General features: G+C 37.1%; 1 protein-coding gene across 2 annotated transcripts; it reads left to right on the top strand.

Annotated features, from left to right (window-relative positions):
* The first annotated feature begins 418 nt into the window (after window positions 1–418).
* LOC103705481 (puromycin-sensitive aminopeptidase) lies at window positions 419–18,280 on the top strand. 2 transcript variants are annotated; one of them, XM_008789204.4, is made up of 33 exons: window positions 419–564; window positions 2,494–2,589; window positions 2,673–2,714; window positions 4,270–4,410; window positions 6,886–6,961; window positions 7,173–7,249; window positions 8,478–8,591; window positions 8,669–8,743; window positions 9,015–9,122; window positions 9,217–9,429; window positions 9,523–9,584; window positions 10,770–10,797; window positions 10,885–10,971; window positions 11,084–11,109; window positions 11,484–11,547; window positions 11,652–11,732; window positions 13,249–13,296; window positions 13,410–13,428; window positions 13,583–13,587; window positions 13,722–13,733; window positions 13,840–13,896; window positions 14,262–14,371; window positions 14,457–14,537; window positions 14,874–15,057; window positions 15,275–15,423; window positions 15,517–15,655; window positions 15,740–15,886; window positions 16,157–16,238; window positions 16,325–16,500; window positions 16,633–16,743; window positions 16,864–16,980; window positions 17,110–17,181; window positions 17,998–18,280. In XM_008789204.4, exons 4-33 carry the CDS (start codon window positions 4,348–4,350, stop codon window positions 18,076–18,078), a joined length of 2,664 nt encoding a protein of 887 aa, XP_008787426.1. In that variant the 5' UTR covers window positions 419–564; window positions 2,494–2,589; window positions 2,673–2,714; window positions 4,270–4,347; the 3' UTR covers window positions 18,079–18,280. The 2 variants fall into 2 exon arrangements, with proteins under 2 accessions (XP_008787426.1, XP_008787424.1); XM_008789202.4 differs by lacking the exon at window positions 419–564 and adding an exon at window positions 765–1,023.
* Window positions 18,281–18,596: the final 316 nt, after the last annotated feature.

Raw genomic sequence — 18,596 nt, 5'->3', positions numbered from 1 at the left:
GGATTCAATGCACCAGCTGGCCTGTTTAATCTGCCTCTAGCCGACCTCACGTGGACAATCTGATTCGGATTTGGCAAACATCTACTGCTTTTTGGGTGTGCGCGCCTTCTTTTAGAGGGCAAAACCGTAATATGGGGAAAGAAGGTGGGGTGCCCTCGGAATCAAGAAAAGAAGATATTTTCCCATCACGCTTCCCCGTGGGTTGTGGGTCCGCATCATCGTGTCCGTTTATTGGATGGACCTCGCCTTGATCCACCCAAATTCTATATCCTCCTCAAATACGATCGCCAAGTCATTTCCCTAAATCGTCCAAACCAGGCCTGAGTTCGACCTAACGAAGGGTGAAAAAGGAATTTTGGCTCCCAAATACACTTCGGACCCGATGCCAGCCCGGTATCTAGCTTCCTGGGGATCGAATTTGGCGGAGCGTAACAACGTTCCTCTGTACTCCTTTCCTATATAAGATACCGGCTTTGGAGCATCGTCCATCGTTCTCATCTCCGCTTCTCGAAGAGGATCTTGCTTCCTTCTTCCGCTCCTCTTCGCTTTTTTTGATCGATCGAGGTATAAATCGAAGTAAAAAGATATAAATTCATCCATATTAAATTCATTTATTTTATTCTCCAATAATCCTCAGTTTATTTGTTTCCTTGCGAGATCACAATTTTGATCTTTTGTACGGTTGTGATTGTGTGTATTTTTCTCGTCCACGATTTAGGTTATCCACAAACCCTTATAAAATCGAATCTTTGGTCTCTTTTTATTGTTCGTCTCGGTTTACCTGCGATTAGGCGGCGATCTTAGGGCTTGCTTGGGGATCGCGTTTAATTTTTAATCGATTGCGGAAATGATTTCTTATTTTATTTTCATCCATTTTTTTTGATGTGGATTTGGGGGAGTGATTACTCTTTGTAGCAGAAGTAGGTGAAGGGGGTTTCAATCGAAATGGCTCGTTTGGTAGGTCCGTGCAAAGGTTCGAGTTTGGTAAAGCCCGGGTTTCTCGGCTTGTTCTCGTCCTTTCATGTGATTATCTGAACTCACTTCTTGACTGGTTGAAATCTTTTAATGGTGTATGGATTATTTCAGATGTTCTGTTCGATTTCTTGATCTGATTTTGAAGTTTTGGTCTTTGTACGACTTTTAATGTTTGGAGTACTCTGCATTGATTGTTCAAGATTCTGAGCTAAATTTTGAGCTAGTTAGTGTCGATTAAGCTTTTCTGTTTTTTTTTTGTTTGTACTGAAGTGAACCTTTTGTTCCTGGTTCATTTGCTGTTAGTATATTGAAGTTCTGATGACGACAAATCAGTTGCCATTGTTGTTGTTTCATATCGTTGCATATCTCTTCTCTTTCATTCGAATATGGGGAGTATAAACGTTCGCTGTATGCCTTGCATTTGTGCTGTCCCCTCTGCTATATTTCAGAGTGACCTGTGTATTAGGTGTGCCAATTTGGGAAAAGGGAGGGGGGAGGGGGGAGGGGTTTCATGACTATAGTTTAACTGATTGGATATTTGTTAATTGTACTTGATTCTTCAATGATGTTAGCCTATATATGCTGTTTTTACAACTGCTACATGCGGTTAACTAAATTATTTGGTATTTTGCTTATCATTTTCTATTAAGGAAAAGGGCATTGTGTATGCGCACGTTTGTGTAGGCTTAAGCCGCCAAATCGATAGGTGGACCAAGGTTTGGGGGGTTCGCATGTCAAGTGGAAGGGCTGTATCACCTATGCATAGCTTCTAAGGGAAATGAAAACTGATTCTTTGCTGTTGTTCACTAGAGTGAAATTTTAAAAAGAAAGGCATTTTGATAAATTATTACTGCAGCATTGGTGCTTGGCTTTTTCTTTTGATATTCATTTCATTTTTTTGTTAGATTTCATCATTTGACCTTTTCACCTAATTAGCGTGATCTATTACTATTTTTTGGTTTAGTTTAACTACACTGTGAAGAAATAAATGGTTTGCACTATGACACAGATCAGATCAGATCAGATCCAGGTGAACTTTGAGATTTATGTTAGGATGTGATATAGATGACAGCAGACTAATAAATATTTCCTCTAGTATTTTTTAGTCATAAATTCAATGCCCAGCTATATATCCTTCATGCCATCCACGCTTGAAGTAACCTGCAACATAACTTTTTGCACCTTGTCTTCTCTAATGCATATTTTCCTAGATTGTGTTTTGAGCTTACATGCCTTTTGTCTTATATAAGCTTAGTTTCCCCTCCAATCATCTTTGCTTGATTAGTTGCAAGTATTTTTTTTTTGCATACTTCTCTTTGGTAGGCTTTTGTATTTGATGAAAATTAGGGTTGCTCTCACCCTTTTCTTTGCTGGTGTCATTTGTGTTTATTTATTTTGTTTTGGTTTTTTTTCCTTTTTTGTCAGGAATTTCACATTTTTATTAGCTTGTCTTTGTGAGTTGTGCTGGGAAAAAAAAGTAATTCTCATAGTTTAAACACTCTTTACATTTGTTTGCAGATTCAATATAGGCATTGCTGTTCTTCATTGCACTATCCAACAAAAAATTACTTGACAAAGAACCACTGTAACAATATTTTAAACGTCAGCAAGGAGGTCAGTTTCTCTTTTATGGATGGCATCTAGTTCAACAACTTTCATTCTAACTTGAGCATTTTTCTTACTCATGTTATTTGCAGGGTACATATTGGAGGAGAAATCTGTTTCCTGTCTCTTCACCTGTGGGTTACTTTTAGAAGTTACAGTTTTGCTTAATCTTGTTGTGGAATTATTATAGGCTGATGGATGTTGAATTTGATGCTCTTGGTCTTCCTCAGCAAGTTTAAGTTTGATAGTAATATGAATGTCTGACAGTATAATCTCTGAATGCACTGTATAGCATTTGATTGAAGTCTTTTTCTTTTCCATGTGAATTTATGATAAGTAATAGAGGGCACAATCTCTTCATCCAATATAATTGTTAGCATAATCTTTTCCATGTTGTATTTTTCTTCCTCCAGCTGTTACCTTTTCTCATCTCCAAACTGCTCTTGATTGGTAACACTTTCCTTTTTTATTTCCTTTATGGTTGTGTTCGTCCATGCGCACACACACATATATTGTACATGCGCTGTAATCTGCAGTCTCTTTAATGTGCCCTTGTTTCATGTCAATCTATGCATGTACCATATTGTTCTCTTGACCAGACGGTGCACAGGGACATTAAGTAGTGGTTTTGATGCAAGCTGGGTTTCATACAGGTCATATGATTGGATTTAACTATGTCTTGTCCATCTGCTTGAGGACTAAGTTGCATGTTCTTTTTATCTGTTGGTGATTTTTAATATATATAGTCTTTAAAAATTTTCATGCATATAATCTTGAATTTAAAATTGCCAAGGAATGCTGTGTATATGTTTATCATTGATGGAAATCATATTTGATGTGCAATAATAGAAAATGATAGGCTTCTTTGAAATTTGTGGTGGACCACTAGTTTTGAATAAAGTGAACGGAGACCACCCCCCCCCCCCCCCCCCCCGCGGCCGACACTTGGGGTTTCTTATCCGAAGCGATGCTGATCAGGATGGCAGGACAATCCTGTCTCGTCACCCAGGATGGTACCCCATCCTGGTGTCCGCCAGGATATCCCGCCGGGACTTGAGTCCTTGGACGCAACTATCATGTGAAGATATCATTTTGATGGTGCAATACAAAGAGGACAGAGGTGGCACTCTTTTTGTATGGTATCTCATTTTTGTACAAGCCCTACAGTAATGTGATAAACTATTGGAGAAAATACAAGCTTTTTCTTTCATTTCCTTTTTTAGTGGGACTCACATTTAGTGATCATCCACTTTGGCCTTGTCTTTGTTAAAAGAAAAGGCAATTTTGTTTCCTTCCCAGTTTGGACCCTACTTAATGAAACCATTGGTGAGCTATGAAAGAAATGTTCCTGGACTTGTATGCAGCATGGATACTGAGAGGTTGATGGTAAATATGATTTTGGAGGGATGAATGGATGAAAATGTGCAACAAATTTGCTTTTTTATTTTAGAGTATTGTTTTGCAACGGATACAATTAAGAGAACTCTGTTTTTCTTATTTAGTAGTTAAGCTTTCATAGTGCTATTGCTTGCTCCATTACTTCATTTCTCAGATTTCTTTTATTATATAAGTATCTATAGGGATCAGGAAAAGTGACATTCCTTTTTTATGATTTTTTTTTTGGCTCATCTGATATTCTTCTTATGATGATAGTGTCACGATGACATTAATTTTATGACATTGTTTCAGTGGGGAAGGTTTACTGGCAGAAGGTTAACTTGTTCAGTTGCAACAGAACCCCTACCATCTCAGACGGAGGCGTCAAAGATGGATACCCCAAAAGAGATCCTCTTGAAGGACTACAAGAAGCCTGATTATCTCTTTGACACGGTATTTGTTTTCTTTAATTAAAGTGTCCCTCCAGCCCTCTGCTTTTGTGTGTAGGTTATAACGAGTAATCTGTAACAGCCTTTTCTTTTTCTTTTTAAAAAGATTTGGTTGCCTATCCACATCTTATCCTATTGACTTTTTTCCCCCCCAATTAGTGGACTTTTATGTCTAACTAGATAAAAAGAACAAATTTGGTTGTTCCCAGGAAATTTTTATATAGTGCTCTTATCTGTAGATCAATTTATTTGGTATGTCTATTTTGGTTTATCTTTACCAGAGCTTGGGTATGGAGGTTCGGATATTCTGTTTATTTAACTCAGTCTACTGTTGGTGGCAACAGTTTCAGTTTTGATGCTTACTTTATGGAATGGTGTAGTTTTTTTATTGAGTTAAATCACCACCACAGAAGTTAATGAATAACACTACCACTAAAATAATTCTGTATGCATCCAATTATTTTGTTTGATGTTTCCTTTAAATGCTGTTACCTTGTCTCTCGCAGAAAAGAAGAATGTTGTTACCTTGTCCATTTTTATGCATTTTATGCTTACTTAACGGAATGGTGTAGTTTTTTTTTATTGAGTTAAATTACCAGCAGAGAAGTTCGTGAATAACACAACCACTAAGGGCTTGTTTGGATGATTGGGCTGAAATCCTATAAGATTCGTGGATTGAGCCAGTGCAACCAACAAGATCGCAGGATTATAGGCCAGGCTAAACCTATATTCATAAACACTCAGGAATGGTTTTGGAGTGGGCCGGCCCAAATTCCACAGGGAGAAAAAAAACCTCAGCGACCCTAAAATAAATTGTGCACATTCAATTATTTTGCTTATTGATGTTTCCTTTAAATGTTGGTACCTTGTCTCTCACAAAAAAAGAAGAGTGAAAATGTGAAAATGTAGTTTTTTGTTAAGAGAGTTTGTCTAAAAATAAGTAGTGATTATGGTTATCTGCAGGTAAAAGACGAGAATAACAAATTTAGTGGCAAGTCGAAATGAAATGTGGACTTGTCTAAGAGAAGTTGCAAATTCTTTTGAAGAAATGTTGTCAGAAAGGCAAAGGATATCCTGTTATTGGCACTTGATGTAAGGTGCTAGGACTCTTTAAAGGCTAAATTGTATGCAGAAGGTAATGCGGCGATGTAATTATTAGGTCCTAGAGGCAATAATAAGGAAATGAGGTTACGAGTTTAGACTTGGCGAAGGTCTAGAAATGATGGAGACTTTTGAAGGCATACAGCAACAAAACCTTATTTCACCTAAACAAGATTAATGTTCAAGATGGACATATTATTTGACAAATGTAGTTGATGTCCATTTCTTTCCCAAGACACCTAGAACACTTGTTGATCAGGTGCGAGACTACTTCTTGATTATGTGATTTATGCTCATGCAATTTAGATCTTCCATTACTTTTGTTGGACTTGGAAAAAATCAAGATGAAGAAAGAGAGAGTGCATGTCCAGTGCATACCACCCCCATATCGTGCGCACCGTATTGGCACCACACTAATGCTTGATATGGGGGCATATTGGGTTTTGGTATTGCTGAACTAGCCCCTCATCCAACACTGGACCAACATGGTACTAGTATGGGGTCTATTACCGAGATTACAAACCTTGATTTTAAGTAGTGCTAAACTTAGAACGTAGTGGAAGGGCATACATGTTATTATCTAGAGGAAAGAGAATTTGTTGATACCCAACCCACGGCCATGAGAATGAATATTTCACATTGTTCAACCGGATAATGATATTTCCATTAAGAGAGTTTATTTACTGGATGATGAGGAAGAGGTATTTCATATGCAAACAGTGGTATGTTATGTGTATGGGAATCAATGACTCTTGTGTATCAACTACTTGTTGATTCAATATTGGTCTCCAGTGGAAATGGATCTCCACTGAGGACCAGTTGTAGGTTGTTCTTTTCGACATTTGAACCGAATGGTTGAAGTCTCATGCACATTGGCCCATAGTACTCATTGCTCACCAGTATTGGAGTGTTGTGCTGTATGAGGGTATATTGGCTTGTACCTCTTGATACACATTGGTTCTTAATTTTTATTTTTCTCATTTATATTGAAGGTTATTGAGTTGTATACCCCATATCTGGAATCATAATATACTGACTGGTAATCAGTATGTTATCATTGCTTGAACCAGTCTTATCTGGACTTTGGGTTGGGTTCTGTTTTATGCGGCATAGTGTAAACGCAGTTCAATGAAAAGGGATTATATCTAGAACCATGACCTAGCCTGTGGTTCCAGGTCATAGCTATTGCAGTGACAAGTTGTTCACCATTTTAATGCCCTAAGTTGTTCAATTAGTAACTTCCTGCTGCCACTGACAATGTTATTTTTGACATTTCATGATGATATTGCTTCGTGAGGATGCTGTTTACTCTTTTTTTTTCATAACCAATATATCTGCTAATCATCCTGTTCCTTGTTTGCATGGTGAACTGCTAAAGGTGGATTTGAGATTTCAATTGGATGAGGATAAAACTATTGTATCGTCAAAGATAGCTGTTTTACCCAGAATTGAAGGTATATGTATGTTAATCTTGGTATTTTCGTTGTTTTTAGCTTTTTCTGGGTATATCTTTGATTACATTTCTTGTGCTAAGTAGCAGCTTCAAGTGATCTTCTTTAGCAGCTCACAGAATGACATTTTTAGTTCTTCAGGCTTTAGTCATATTGTTTTTACATATCAGGGGAAGTAAACTCAATTTCCTGATTTTATTTCTATTTCTATCAGGTGTTTCTTGTCCTTTGGTCCTTCATGGGCACGATCTTAAGCTATTATCAATTAAAGTTGATGGCAAGGACCTGAAGGTAGTCCATTGCAACTGTTGTACTTTTTAGTGCTGATTATAACTGATTTGATGTAATTAAGGTTTGATTATCATCCTAGATTGATTTGATTTAATTGGGTTTGATGTTTTCAAAGAGTCTAGAATACCAAAATATGTGATTGTTTGCTTGGTCCAGGCAAATTAGCTTAATTCACTGGCATAAAACTGTGCCCATACTGCTGCCCCTTCATTACACTCATCCTGTCCTCCACTCTCTCTTCTCTCCTTTCTTCTTTCTCTCTATCTCAATCCTCCTTTATTTTTTCTTCTATATTTTATAATTTTTCCGTTACAAGGGGTCAAATAACTACACATGATCCTCATTCCCATACTTACTCATCCTTGATTACTATCACTCCTTACAAATATCTTAGTGCTAAATAGCACTTGGGTCGCTTGTTTTTATTCTTCAAACATCTGGTGCGCTAGTATTTCTAGATGGCATGTGTTTTTTTCTTGTCTCTGTTCTTCATAAATGCAAAATGTTGCCATGATAAGGGAGTCATGTTACAAGATTAGTATGATTAGAGAATGACCATTTACTAATCATGGTTCTTCAATGCTTGATGTGAATGGCTTACTGTTATTTCAGATGGAATTGTCGGATGCATACTGCAATTCTTCCTTCTGCGGGAATTTTATTGTGCACATTGGCATCATTTCATAGGCTAAATTTGAAGTAATTTTAATAAACTTGATAAAATGTCTAATTCTATGCTATCTTAAGTGGATTAAAAAAGAGATGTCGGAGCTTCAGTATTGCGAGCATAAGGAAATTGGACTACATTTACTTGACAAGAAGGAAATGTTATTTTATAGTGCTCAGTGTATTCTTAAGACTCACAAGAAAGAAGGGAGGGGAGTGCTGCTGTGCAGCTTATAGATTTTCCAGGAATTTCAAAAAAAAAGCTGAAGAAGGTTCAGGAGGGCTTCATTTTACTAAAATATGCTATATATGGCCGTGTGAGCATTATCTTCGATTGAGGCAGTGGTAGCACATTGAGTTTGTTATTGCTAGCATTTTTTGAACATCTTTTCCCATCCTTGGCATAATAGTGGTACTCATATTTTGCATTTACCTTGTTCAAGCGGACGAGCATACTCGATAGATGTCATGCCATCTAAAAACATTGATATTCTGCTTGGTGTGCACAACACTTTGGCTGCTTCTGTTCTTTACATTTCTAAACCCTGATATGATATGTCAGAAAGAAGAATTCCAGCTGGACATGCGTCAACTGACACTGGCGTCACCACCCACCAGTGCATTTACTCTGGAAATTGTTACAGAGATATATCCTCAGAACAATACATCTTTGGAGGTACAAATAATATCAAAATCTTGGATTTGCTTTTGCTCCAGTTCAGTGTTCTAATGCAGGATTACCTCCTTTCATAGGGTCTTTATAAATCCTCTGGGAATTTTTGTACGCAATGTGAAGCAGAAGGTTTTCGGAAAATCACTTTTTACCAGGTTATTACGTGCATATGATAGAAGGCGACTTCCTTATTTTAAATTATCCAGTCAGCATGATGAATTATGCATAAGTAAAATTCAGTTGCATTTGATTGAGTAGCAATTTTTGCACAATGGAGTTGCTGATCTAAGTGTCTGATGCAGTCAAGAGTGACCTCTATTTGTAAATCACACTAGTATTGTTGCTAAATTTTTTCCTATTATTCCAGCAAATGACATCTTTTATCTGTTAACAAAAAGTAAACTGTTAATGCAACATTATTATCAGGATCGCCCTGATGTGATGGCAAAATATTCTTGTCGAATTGAAGCGGATAAGACACTGTATCCAGTACTATTATCTAATGGGAATCTCATAGAGCACGGGGGCCTTGAGGTGAATTTTACTTAATTGTATGAATTAACATGAGAAAGATAGGTCGAGTTGGTTTTTCTGATCACCAAATTATATTACCTTAATTTATCTACAGGATGGTAAACATTATGCTCTTTGGGTGGACCCCTTTAAAAAACCCAGCTACTTGTTTGCATTAGTTGCTGGACAGTTAGAAAGCAGAGATGACACATTTGTAACTCGCTCCGGCCGGAAGGTTTCTTTGAGGATCTGGACCCCTTCGCATGATGTACCTAAAACGGCTCATGCGATGTATTCTCTCAAGTCAGCTATGAAATGGGATGAGGAAGTCTGTATTTTTGTTATTCCAGTTTGCACTTATGATATGTTTGGTTATTGATCAGATTCTGATGCAAGTTTCTTTCATTTGCTTGTGGGACAGGTCTTTGGTCTTGAATATGACCTTGATTTGTTCAACATTGTGGCTGTTCCTGATTTTAACATGTAAGCAGTTTCTTTCCTTCATCTGAATGCTTTATTATTTGTGATTTTTTGAATTATGATTAGATTCAAAGTGGTCATGAATCTTTTGTAGATTGAGAAGATTATTGTGTATGTACAATAAACTAAATACTAAATATACTTTGGGTGTGTTTTGAGGACCTTTCTGTAGATCATTTAAATGTGGAGAATTGCATATGCAAGCTTCTGTATGTTCTTTGTTATGTACTCTCTTCAGTTTATTTAACTAGGCATGGCTTCTCATCGTTCTGCCCAAGATACAGAGGAGATAACAACAAAAGTTATGAGAGGATTACCGAATGGGGATAACTTTTGCAAGAAAAGTGTTTTGAATCTGATAAAAGTAGGATAGAATGATTGTTGGAAGGGAGGTGGGTTTGAGTTAGCTGAAGATGGAATAACCAGATTCTCTGTCTTCATTCATTGCACATTTAAATACGATGCTCTACCTAGTGGTTATAGGATTCAGTATAAACTGAGAACCCCCTCTTCCCTAATTCCTTTCTTCATTCGATGTTGAGGGTTATATCCCACTACACATCACAATTCAGATTACAATTCAGGGTGATACTTTAACTATTGTTCAGCTTAACCATCTGGCGAGTTGTATTTTAGTGCTGGTACATATATACTTTATCAGATAATTTGATGCTTAATTCAATGCTGTTTTATTTTATGACAAAACTTGTTTTCTTTCATTATTTGCTAGATTCTCTTTTATAAACATGCATAGAACTCAGTATTGCTTAAACACTTGACAAGTCATATTTCAGTGCCTGCTACATATGCTTATCAGATAATTTGATGCATGATTTAATGCTGTTTTATTTTATGAATTTTCTTTTCTTACTTGCTACATCTCTTTTATAAACATATACAGAATTCTTTATTTTACTAACATCAAAATATGTAGTCTACCCCTGAAAAGCACAGCCACAAACATTGCATGCAGAATATGACGCTGCCAGTGTTAATATTGATGTGCCTGGGAAATTATCAATACTTCCCTTTTCTGCATGAAGCTCTCTTGATACTATATGTTTGCCATATGCACATGTACTTTTTAAATGCTTCAGAGTAGTAGATGTCATTTACTTTGAATGTGTAATTTGGATAGTTGATTTGATTGATTCTATAGTTTAATGGGACCACTCTCTTTGTTTGCAGGGGGGCCATGGAAAACAAGAGCCTGAATGTGAGCATTTCTGTAATTCTTCAGCTTGATTACAACCACAAATTTTTGTCATTTTTTTCTGATGGTATTTAACATTTAAATGGGCAGCTATTCAACTCTAAACTTGTCTTGGCATCACCTGAAACTGCTACAGATGCAGACTATGCTGCAATCTTGGGAGTAATTGGTCATGAGGTAGATGCTATGCAAAACTACTTTTGATTGTATAATGTTTTAATTGGCATATAATGCTATTCTTGTCTTTGGAATTGATGCTAATGTGGCTTTTGATTTGGATGAATTGCAGTATTTCCACAACTGGACTGGCAACAGGTTCGATCATTTTCTTAATGAACTGCCTAAGATCTGTTTATTTTGGATGCCCTCAATATTTATGAGATTCCTTGCCATATTTATATATTTATATTTGTCCAAGTATTTATGTAATATCTCTACATAGATTTAGTGTGCTTGCTTGAGAATGTGTGGTATTGGATTTTCATTTCTAATTGACAATCATATTTTGTGTGTACAATTTACCTAGAACTTGTGGATTTTTGTGTGCATGTGTGACTTTCATGCCACCAAACAGCTGTGGTTTCTGGCCAGAAGACTAGCTTTCCTAAAAGAGTGGGCTCTTCATTTTCTTTTGTTCCCATTAACCCAGATGTCTGTTAAAAATTTGAGTTATTTTGAAACCATTGCAGAGTGACATGCCGTGACTGGTTCCAGCTCAGTCTAAAGGAAGGCCTCACTGTCTTTAGAGATCAGGTAATGCGTTCTGTGCTTTATGTTCTGACTTTATAATGTGCTTCTTAGATGATGCAAAAACTTTATGAATGTCTGGAAGTCATTTTTTTTAATGGGGTTGGCAGGAGTTTTCATCTGACATGGGCAGCCGCACAGTTAAGCGCATAGCTGATGTTTCAAGACTTCGGAATTACCAATTTCCACAGGTTTATATGTTCTCCTGTTTGTCTGTTGAACTGTTGAATATATTCACATGACATCCAATTTTTTTCATTGAACATCATCCATATAATATATGGAAATTAGTAAAGGTAAAACAATAGAAGTATAGCTAACTCCTTAACTTTTCTGTAATTTTAGTTTTTCAGGTCTATAGTAAAATTTGAGTTTTTTTTTTCTTTTTTATTTTGAGGGGGTTGGGGGGTTTTGGAAACTCGTTATTCCCCTTTTTGTGTTTTAATTAGTCTTGAACCTGTTGAGTAGGCTTTGGAGATCAGGCGAAAACTTTTGTTGATTTCCACAAGTCATGAGTGCAATTCACAAAACAGTGTCATTAGAAATACCACTAACATCAATTCATGCTAGAATTTCCAAATTCTTAGACTTGATTTGCTTAGCGATAATTGTTGTTAATGGCCCGATTCAGGTGCAAGTGATCCTAATTTGTGATATTGGTGCATAAGATTGGCTATTAGATTTGATAAAAGCCTCTGATCTGTTGTGGATTTCGTTGATGAAAGGAGATGGTTTTATAAATGTTTTCTTGGTGGGTTTTTGTGAATTATTGTGAGAGAAGGGGTTTGATTGTCTATGACAAATGAGATGTTCCTCTATGATGCATGATTATATACACTAGTGATTCACTTAAAATTCCATTTCTAATATATAGGCTTTGGCGCACACACTCTCTTTGTCTCTGTCCATGTTAGGAAGAGATTGAAAGCAAGAGAAAGGGAAATGTACATTCGAAGTTCTTAATGATCAATGTTTGGCATAATGCAAGGGAGATCCAAGAGAAGTCAAGCTTGTTCCCCTGCACAGGGAGTTTGTAGTTTGGAATTAGCCCTTCGTAGTTTTGCTTCTTGGATCCTTTCTGGCCTTCTGAGAGCATATGATTCCTCCCAATATTATTCACTGTAGCATATTATTCATTTCCTCCTTGTTCCATCTCAATAAGTCTTCATAAAGTATTTGTCAAAAAAAAAAAAGAAAACTCTGTTGGTTTTTTAGGTTTTTAGATATTCTAAATTTTGATTCTGTTCTCCTTTTTTTGAAGTAGAGTTTTCGACATTTCAGAGTGCTCATAAGTACTTTTCTATTCGTGGTGGTGAGATAAACCACTATGTTATATCTAGGACTAGCTAAGGGTAGAGTAACAAGCTTTCTGGAAGACTTCTTAAATTTTCTATGTCATTTATTATTCTGTAGCATTTAAATATATGACTACAATATACTCGTATATTCCTACTCACATAAGGACCAACATATTGAGTGACAAGCTCTTTTAAAAAACTGCAATTATGTGAACTTCAAATCCTTAGTAGATATAGGCTAGCTAATCATATCCATTAGCCTGATTAGCAACTGTAGAATAGTTAATAATGAACTGTTTCTATATAGGCTGCTTATATTCAACACTTGTTGCTAGTTTGCAGTGTTGATTGATAGAGTGTTGCTGTGAAATGTGGCATCTAACTGATTGAACTTTTGAGTGATTTCCAGGATGCTGGTCCAATGGCTCACCCTGTTCGGCCACATTCATATATTAAGGTAGGCATTGAAACCTCAGGATGCCTTTTGTTTTTGGTTCACAGCAATCCTACCGCTCAAGTTTCTTTGAAAAAAAAATGACATTGAAGATTCTTTTTGTATTTCATTGACAGATGGACAACTTCTATACCGGTGGGTTTTATTGCCTATAACTCTAGACATCTGGAATTCTAAGTTGCCGTCAGTTTCTTTAAAGTTCTGTTCAGGGTTTGTTTCTAACTTGTACTTGTGTGAACAACCTTTTGATATGTCTCCTTACATGGTTTGTATGGATGCGAACCTGCAGTGACGGTACTATTCGTCTGTCCTTTTTCTTTATTTTTCCCATTTATGCAAGTCTCATCACTGTATTTGACTTTTCCTTTCCCTTCTGGTGAACATGTGATGGTTCATTAACAATTTGCTCGGTGTGGTGTCCATTACAGGTGTATGAGAAGGTTTGTCTTTCTACCCGTTTGTCATGCCATTTTCTTTCCTTTTTTCCCCCTTACCAGAAAGGAATTAATAGATTCTAATGATATGCACTATCTTTGTTTATAATAGGGAGCTGAAGTTGTTAGAATGTACAAAACCTTGCTTGGAAGTTCAGGTTTCCGGAAGGTAAGATCATGGATGTCCTTTCTGTTGTTCCCATGTTTCTTAAAAACTGAACATGTTGCATAATTTTGTGATAGGTTGGTTAATAATTAGATTGATCTCCGCATGCTTCTCTCAGAATGATTTTACTAGACAACTAGTTTATACGATATTTTTGTTGTCACCCTTGAATATGTAGAAGTGACTCTTGCCCAACTTTCCTATCATATAATGAATTTGGTGAGTGCAAGATCGCATGCTCATTTTAGGTTTAAAAATTGACTATATTGTCATTAGATCTTAAATTTTATCAATGTTATACATACTGGATATGTACGTTTTGTTTTGGATCTCTCTTGAAAAATCACAGAGTTTCTTTACTGTTTTAGGGCATGGACCTATATTTCAAAAGACATGATGGACAAGCTGTGACCTGTGAAGATTTCTTTGCTGCAATGCGTGATGCAAATGATGCTGACCTCTCTAACTTTTTGTTGTGGTATGTGTTATCTTGTTTGCATTTTCTCCTGTTTTCCTTCATTTGCAAAGGGTGCTCCTTACCATTGATGTCACAAAACGTGTAGGTATTCTCAAGCTGGGACGCCCTATGTTAAGGTTACTTCATCTTATGATCCTGATGCTCATACATATACTTTGAGGTTCAGGTAAATGTGCTAATGCATTACTTAGGCAAAGCAATGTTAGAAGCACTCGATGTTTCTTGGTTCTGTTGCTAAAAACTATGAATTGTTAACCTCAGTATGGTTGCTTGATATCAATGTGATAGTTACCTGTGCTTCTTTCTTTGCATCTCTTTTATTTCACGAATAATGTTGTAATTAGTTACATTCTCAGCAAAAATATTTTGTTAAGTTTTCTTAGGTTATATGGTACTGCCCATCTACGTTGTTCTGTCCACATATCTATCACAGGCAAACTACTAAAAGACCTGCAGCATTTGGACATATAGTACTAACCAACATGTTTGCTGATGTTGTCAGTCAAGAAGTGCCACCAACTCCTGGTCAACCAGTGAAAGAACCAATGTTTATACCTGTTGCTATTGGACTTCTTGACTCAAGTGGAAAAGACATGCCCCTCACTACCGTTTATAATGATGGGATGATGCAGACAATCACAAGCAACAACCAACCAGTCTCCACAACAGTACTTCAAGTTAAGAAGGTCAGTCAAGAACTTATGTTGGTATATGGGACAGTCTTGCTGCACTTTGCTCTATATTCAAAGTGATGCTATTGTTTTTGTTGCAAGAAAAAATGGGTTATGTACTTTTTCTTCTGCACTGGAAGTGGGTTGGCTTCTAGTGGTGAGGCTTGAAATTACTTTGAATGATGTTATAAAAATGAAAGTATTTAGAACTTGCATTTTTTGAATTTTGCAGAAGGAAGAAGAGTTCGTGTTTTCTGATATACCTGAGCGGCCAATCCCTTCTGTGTTGCGGGGTTACAGCGCACCTGTTCGTCTTGATTCTGATCTTACAGACAGTGATCTGCTTTTCCTACTCGCACATGATTCTGATGAATTCAACCGGTATGCTGATTATACTATTGTTATTATTGTATTATTTTATGACATGCAGTTCACTATATGAGTGATGAAATTGTGTATATGATTGCACTTTAGATGGGAGGCTGGTCAGGTATTGGCGAGGAAACTGATGCTCAGTCTTGTAGCAGACTTCCAGCAAAAGGAAACATTGGTTCTGAACCCAAAGTTTGTGGATGGGATTAGAAGCATCCTCTGTAATTCAACCTTGGATAAAGTAACAATTATGTTTGCCTGAAGCTCATCTTCTTCGGTGCAAAATAATGTGCACTAATATGGTTTAATCCTCCTATTCATTTAGGAATTTATTGCAAAGGCAATTACTTTGCCTGGTGAAGGGGAGATCATGGACATGATGGCTGTTGCAGATCCAGATGCTGTTCATGCTGTCCGCTCTTTCATTAAGAAGCAGCTTGCTCTCCAGCTAAAGAAAGAGTTCTTAGCCACTGTAGGTTTTTGATTATCTCATCATGAAAATCATGCACTCAATATTGGTTATCTCACTGCTATAGCAAGTTGACTGTGTATGTGCGAGTGTGTTTATGCACATATGTGGTAGTGGTAATTTGTTCCGATAATGCTTTGATTTAAAAAAAGATGGAGTCCATGACTCAGCATTTAGCTTTCCTCTTGTTATCACCATTTAACTGTTGTGCGATAGATGATACGTTTCATTCTCCTACACATTGGAGCTGACCAGCATTTTCTTCATTTTTAGCTTATTGACAACAGAAATTCAGGTCCTTATGTTTTCAACCATCATGATATGGCTCTTCGTGCACTGAAAAACACCTCTCTTGGTATGTTTTGCTATCATCATAGCTTGACTTACGGAGACTTACGGAGAAAGTTCTAAATTTGGCTTCTTGTTAATTATTCTATACAGCCTATCTCGCTTCTTTGGATGAACCAGAGCTCACAGAACTTGCATTGCATGAGTACAAGTCTGCAACAAACATGACTGAACAGTTTGCTGCTCTAACAGCCATAGCCCAAAATCCAGGTCAAGTCCGTGATGATGTTCTCTCTGATTTCTATAGCAGGTGGCAGCATGACTTTCTGGTAAGAGACCTTTGGATAGACAAAGTCAAACGCTATGTTGAGCATCTCTTCCAAGACATTTGTGTCATGTTTCTGGTCGCAATAGAACAGGTAGAGTGGTATTCAAGCATAATGCCTTTCCTTTTTTCGTAGGTTGTAAATAAATGGTTTGCTCTCCAAGCCATGTCAGACATTCCTGGAAATGTTGTTAATGTCCAGAAGTTGCTGAACCATCCTGCCTTTGACTTGCGAAATCCAAACAAGGTGATAATATTTCCTATTCATGTTTTGAGTTACGGCTGGTCGGTTTGGACCATGTGGTTATATCATGTAATTGTTATGTTTGATTCTTTGATAACTTCCAGATCATTTTTTCTGTTTCAGGTATACTCACTAATTGGAGGTTTTTGTGGATCACCTGTGAACTTTCATGCAAAAGATGGGTCAGGCTACAAATTTTTGGGAGAAATAGTGTTGCAGTTGGATAAATTGAACCCTCAGGTGCATATCAGTCCAAAAGCCTTGGGACTTGAAACTCCATTTTGCACATCAGTAATGCTTTTGCTACATTTTGCTCTTAGATTATCCTTTTCTTTGTTATATAATTTGCTTTCTTCTATTTGATTTCAGGTGGCCTCCCGCATGGTGTCAGCCTTCTCGAGATGGAGGCGATATGATGAGACTAGACAAACACTTGCTAAGGTAACCCTACCTTTCAGTTTGCAATATGAATGCTTGTGTATGCCTAAAATCTTTTGCAAAGTGGCACCTGCATATGCTAGTTAGAATTGGTTCTACAATATGATGAGTACACTCCTTGGCCAAATTTCGCATGGTATAGTAAGATCGTGTTTTGAACTTCTTCTAGAAAAGGCAAATTAAGAGTCGGGGTTGTACAAAGGATAATTGGTTGTGGATTGAGGGAGTTAGGAGAAGGTAAAATTAGTCATTATTGTAGGAAATTTATTCATCCTGTGTCTCCATAAGTTTCTCTGCTCCAAATTCCTTGTAAGCATGTACAATCTTGTGAAAGCAAAGCCTCATCTGATGACCATGGACTGTTAGACCAATTTGGTCACTGCACAGTCTGGTATCTTCTATTGGATCCTGGACAAAAAAGGTTGATGCCAAATACAGATCAGATCATGTTGCGACGGGACATGAACTGGAACTCTGGCTGGCTGGTGAGTTTTTTGTTAGCCATGCCTTGGATCATCAAACCATGTCAATTTTAGGATATCATAAGTACTTTTGGTGTTCCATGCACATCTCAAGCCAGCAAAAACTTATATTGTTGGTGGCCGGTGGAGGCGCCTTTTATGCATTGTGACTGCAGTTGCCAAGCGAACTCAATAGATCTGATGCCGCCGGATGAATTGTGCTGCTTGCTTGAATAATTTGCTTTTCACGTCAATCTTTGGTTGTTTGGTGTATTACCATAGGCCTCACACGAGTTCTGCAGAGTTTTAAGTATGCTATGATTCTAAGCGCACTTCTGTGTTCTTTGCTGTGATACAGGCACAATTGGAGATGATAATGTCAGCAAATGGGCTTTCTGAGAACGTCTATGAGATTGCATCCAAGAGTTTGGCTGCATGAATAATGTGAAGTAACTTGTGGTTGTATGGTTATTATCTTGTCAGTGAAATGGATTTATGTGAAAACGGTGTTGGTATGTTCCTCAGTTCATCCGTATCAATGTCAACCAACAGAGTTTGATGTGCAATGCTCTCCCAATTATGTATAAAATAAAATATGCACTATAATTCTAATTTCTCGTGCAGCTCAGAACTTGTATCAATTGTAACTATTGGACTGGTATAAAGCTTGGGTAACACTAATGCTCCTGGATTTCAGAACGAGGAGATTAGTTATCTGTTAAATTAAGCATTAATCAATCGAGGGTGCACGACACGGCTGAAGGAATTGTTCCAACCCCAATCTCCTGTTCCATTGCAAAATATTTCTTGGTTTCGTTGCGACTCCTTACGGGGTCTGCGAGTTTGAAACACTGCAGGTTGTACTGGATTTAGCCTAAAAGAGCCAATCAGGTATAAGAGAATATGGTATTATGGTGTTATACGATTTGGTACAAATATTCTGAGGTTTGTTATGGA

Source organism: Phoenix dactylifera, chromosome 17 (assembly GCF_009389715.1).
Source record: "Phoenix dactylifera cultivar Barhee BC4 chromosome 17, palm_55x_up_171113_PBpolish2nd_filt_p, whole genome shotgun sequence".
Taxonomy (NCBI): domain Eukaryota; kingdom Viridiplantae; phylum Streptophyta; class Magnoliopsida; order Arecales; family Arecaceae; genus Phoenix; species Phoenix dactylifera.
This window is presented reverse-complemented; position numbering and strand designations above follow the sequence as displayed.

Coding starts and splice junctions, on each gene's coding strand:
- LOC103705481 (XM_008789202.4), top strand. CDS start 946: ATGGCTCGTTTGGTAGGTCCGTGCAAAGGTTCGAGTTTGGTAAAGCCC. Junction 16,501..16,632: donor GGTGGCAGCATGACTTTCTG/GTAAGAGACCTT, acceptor CTTTTTTCGTAG/GTTGTAAATAAATGGTTTGC. Junction 17,182..17,997: donor CTAGACAAACACTTGCTAAG/GTAACCCTACCT, acceptor GCTGTGATACAG/GCACAATTGGAGATGATAAT.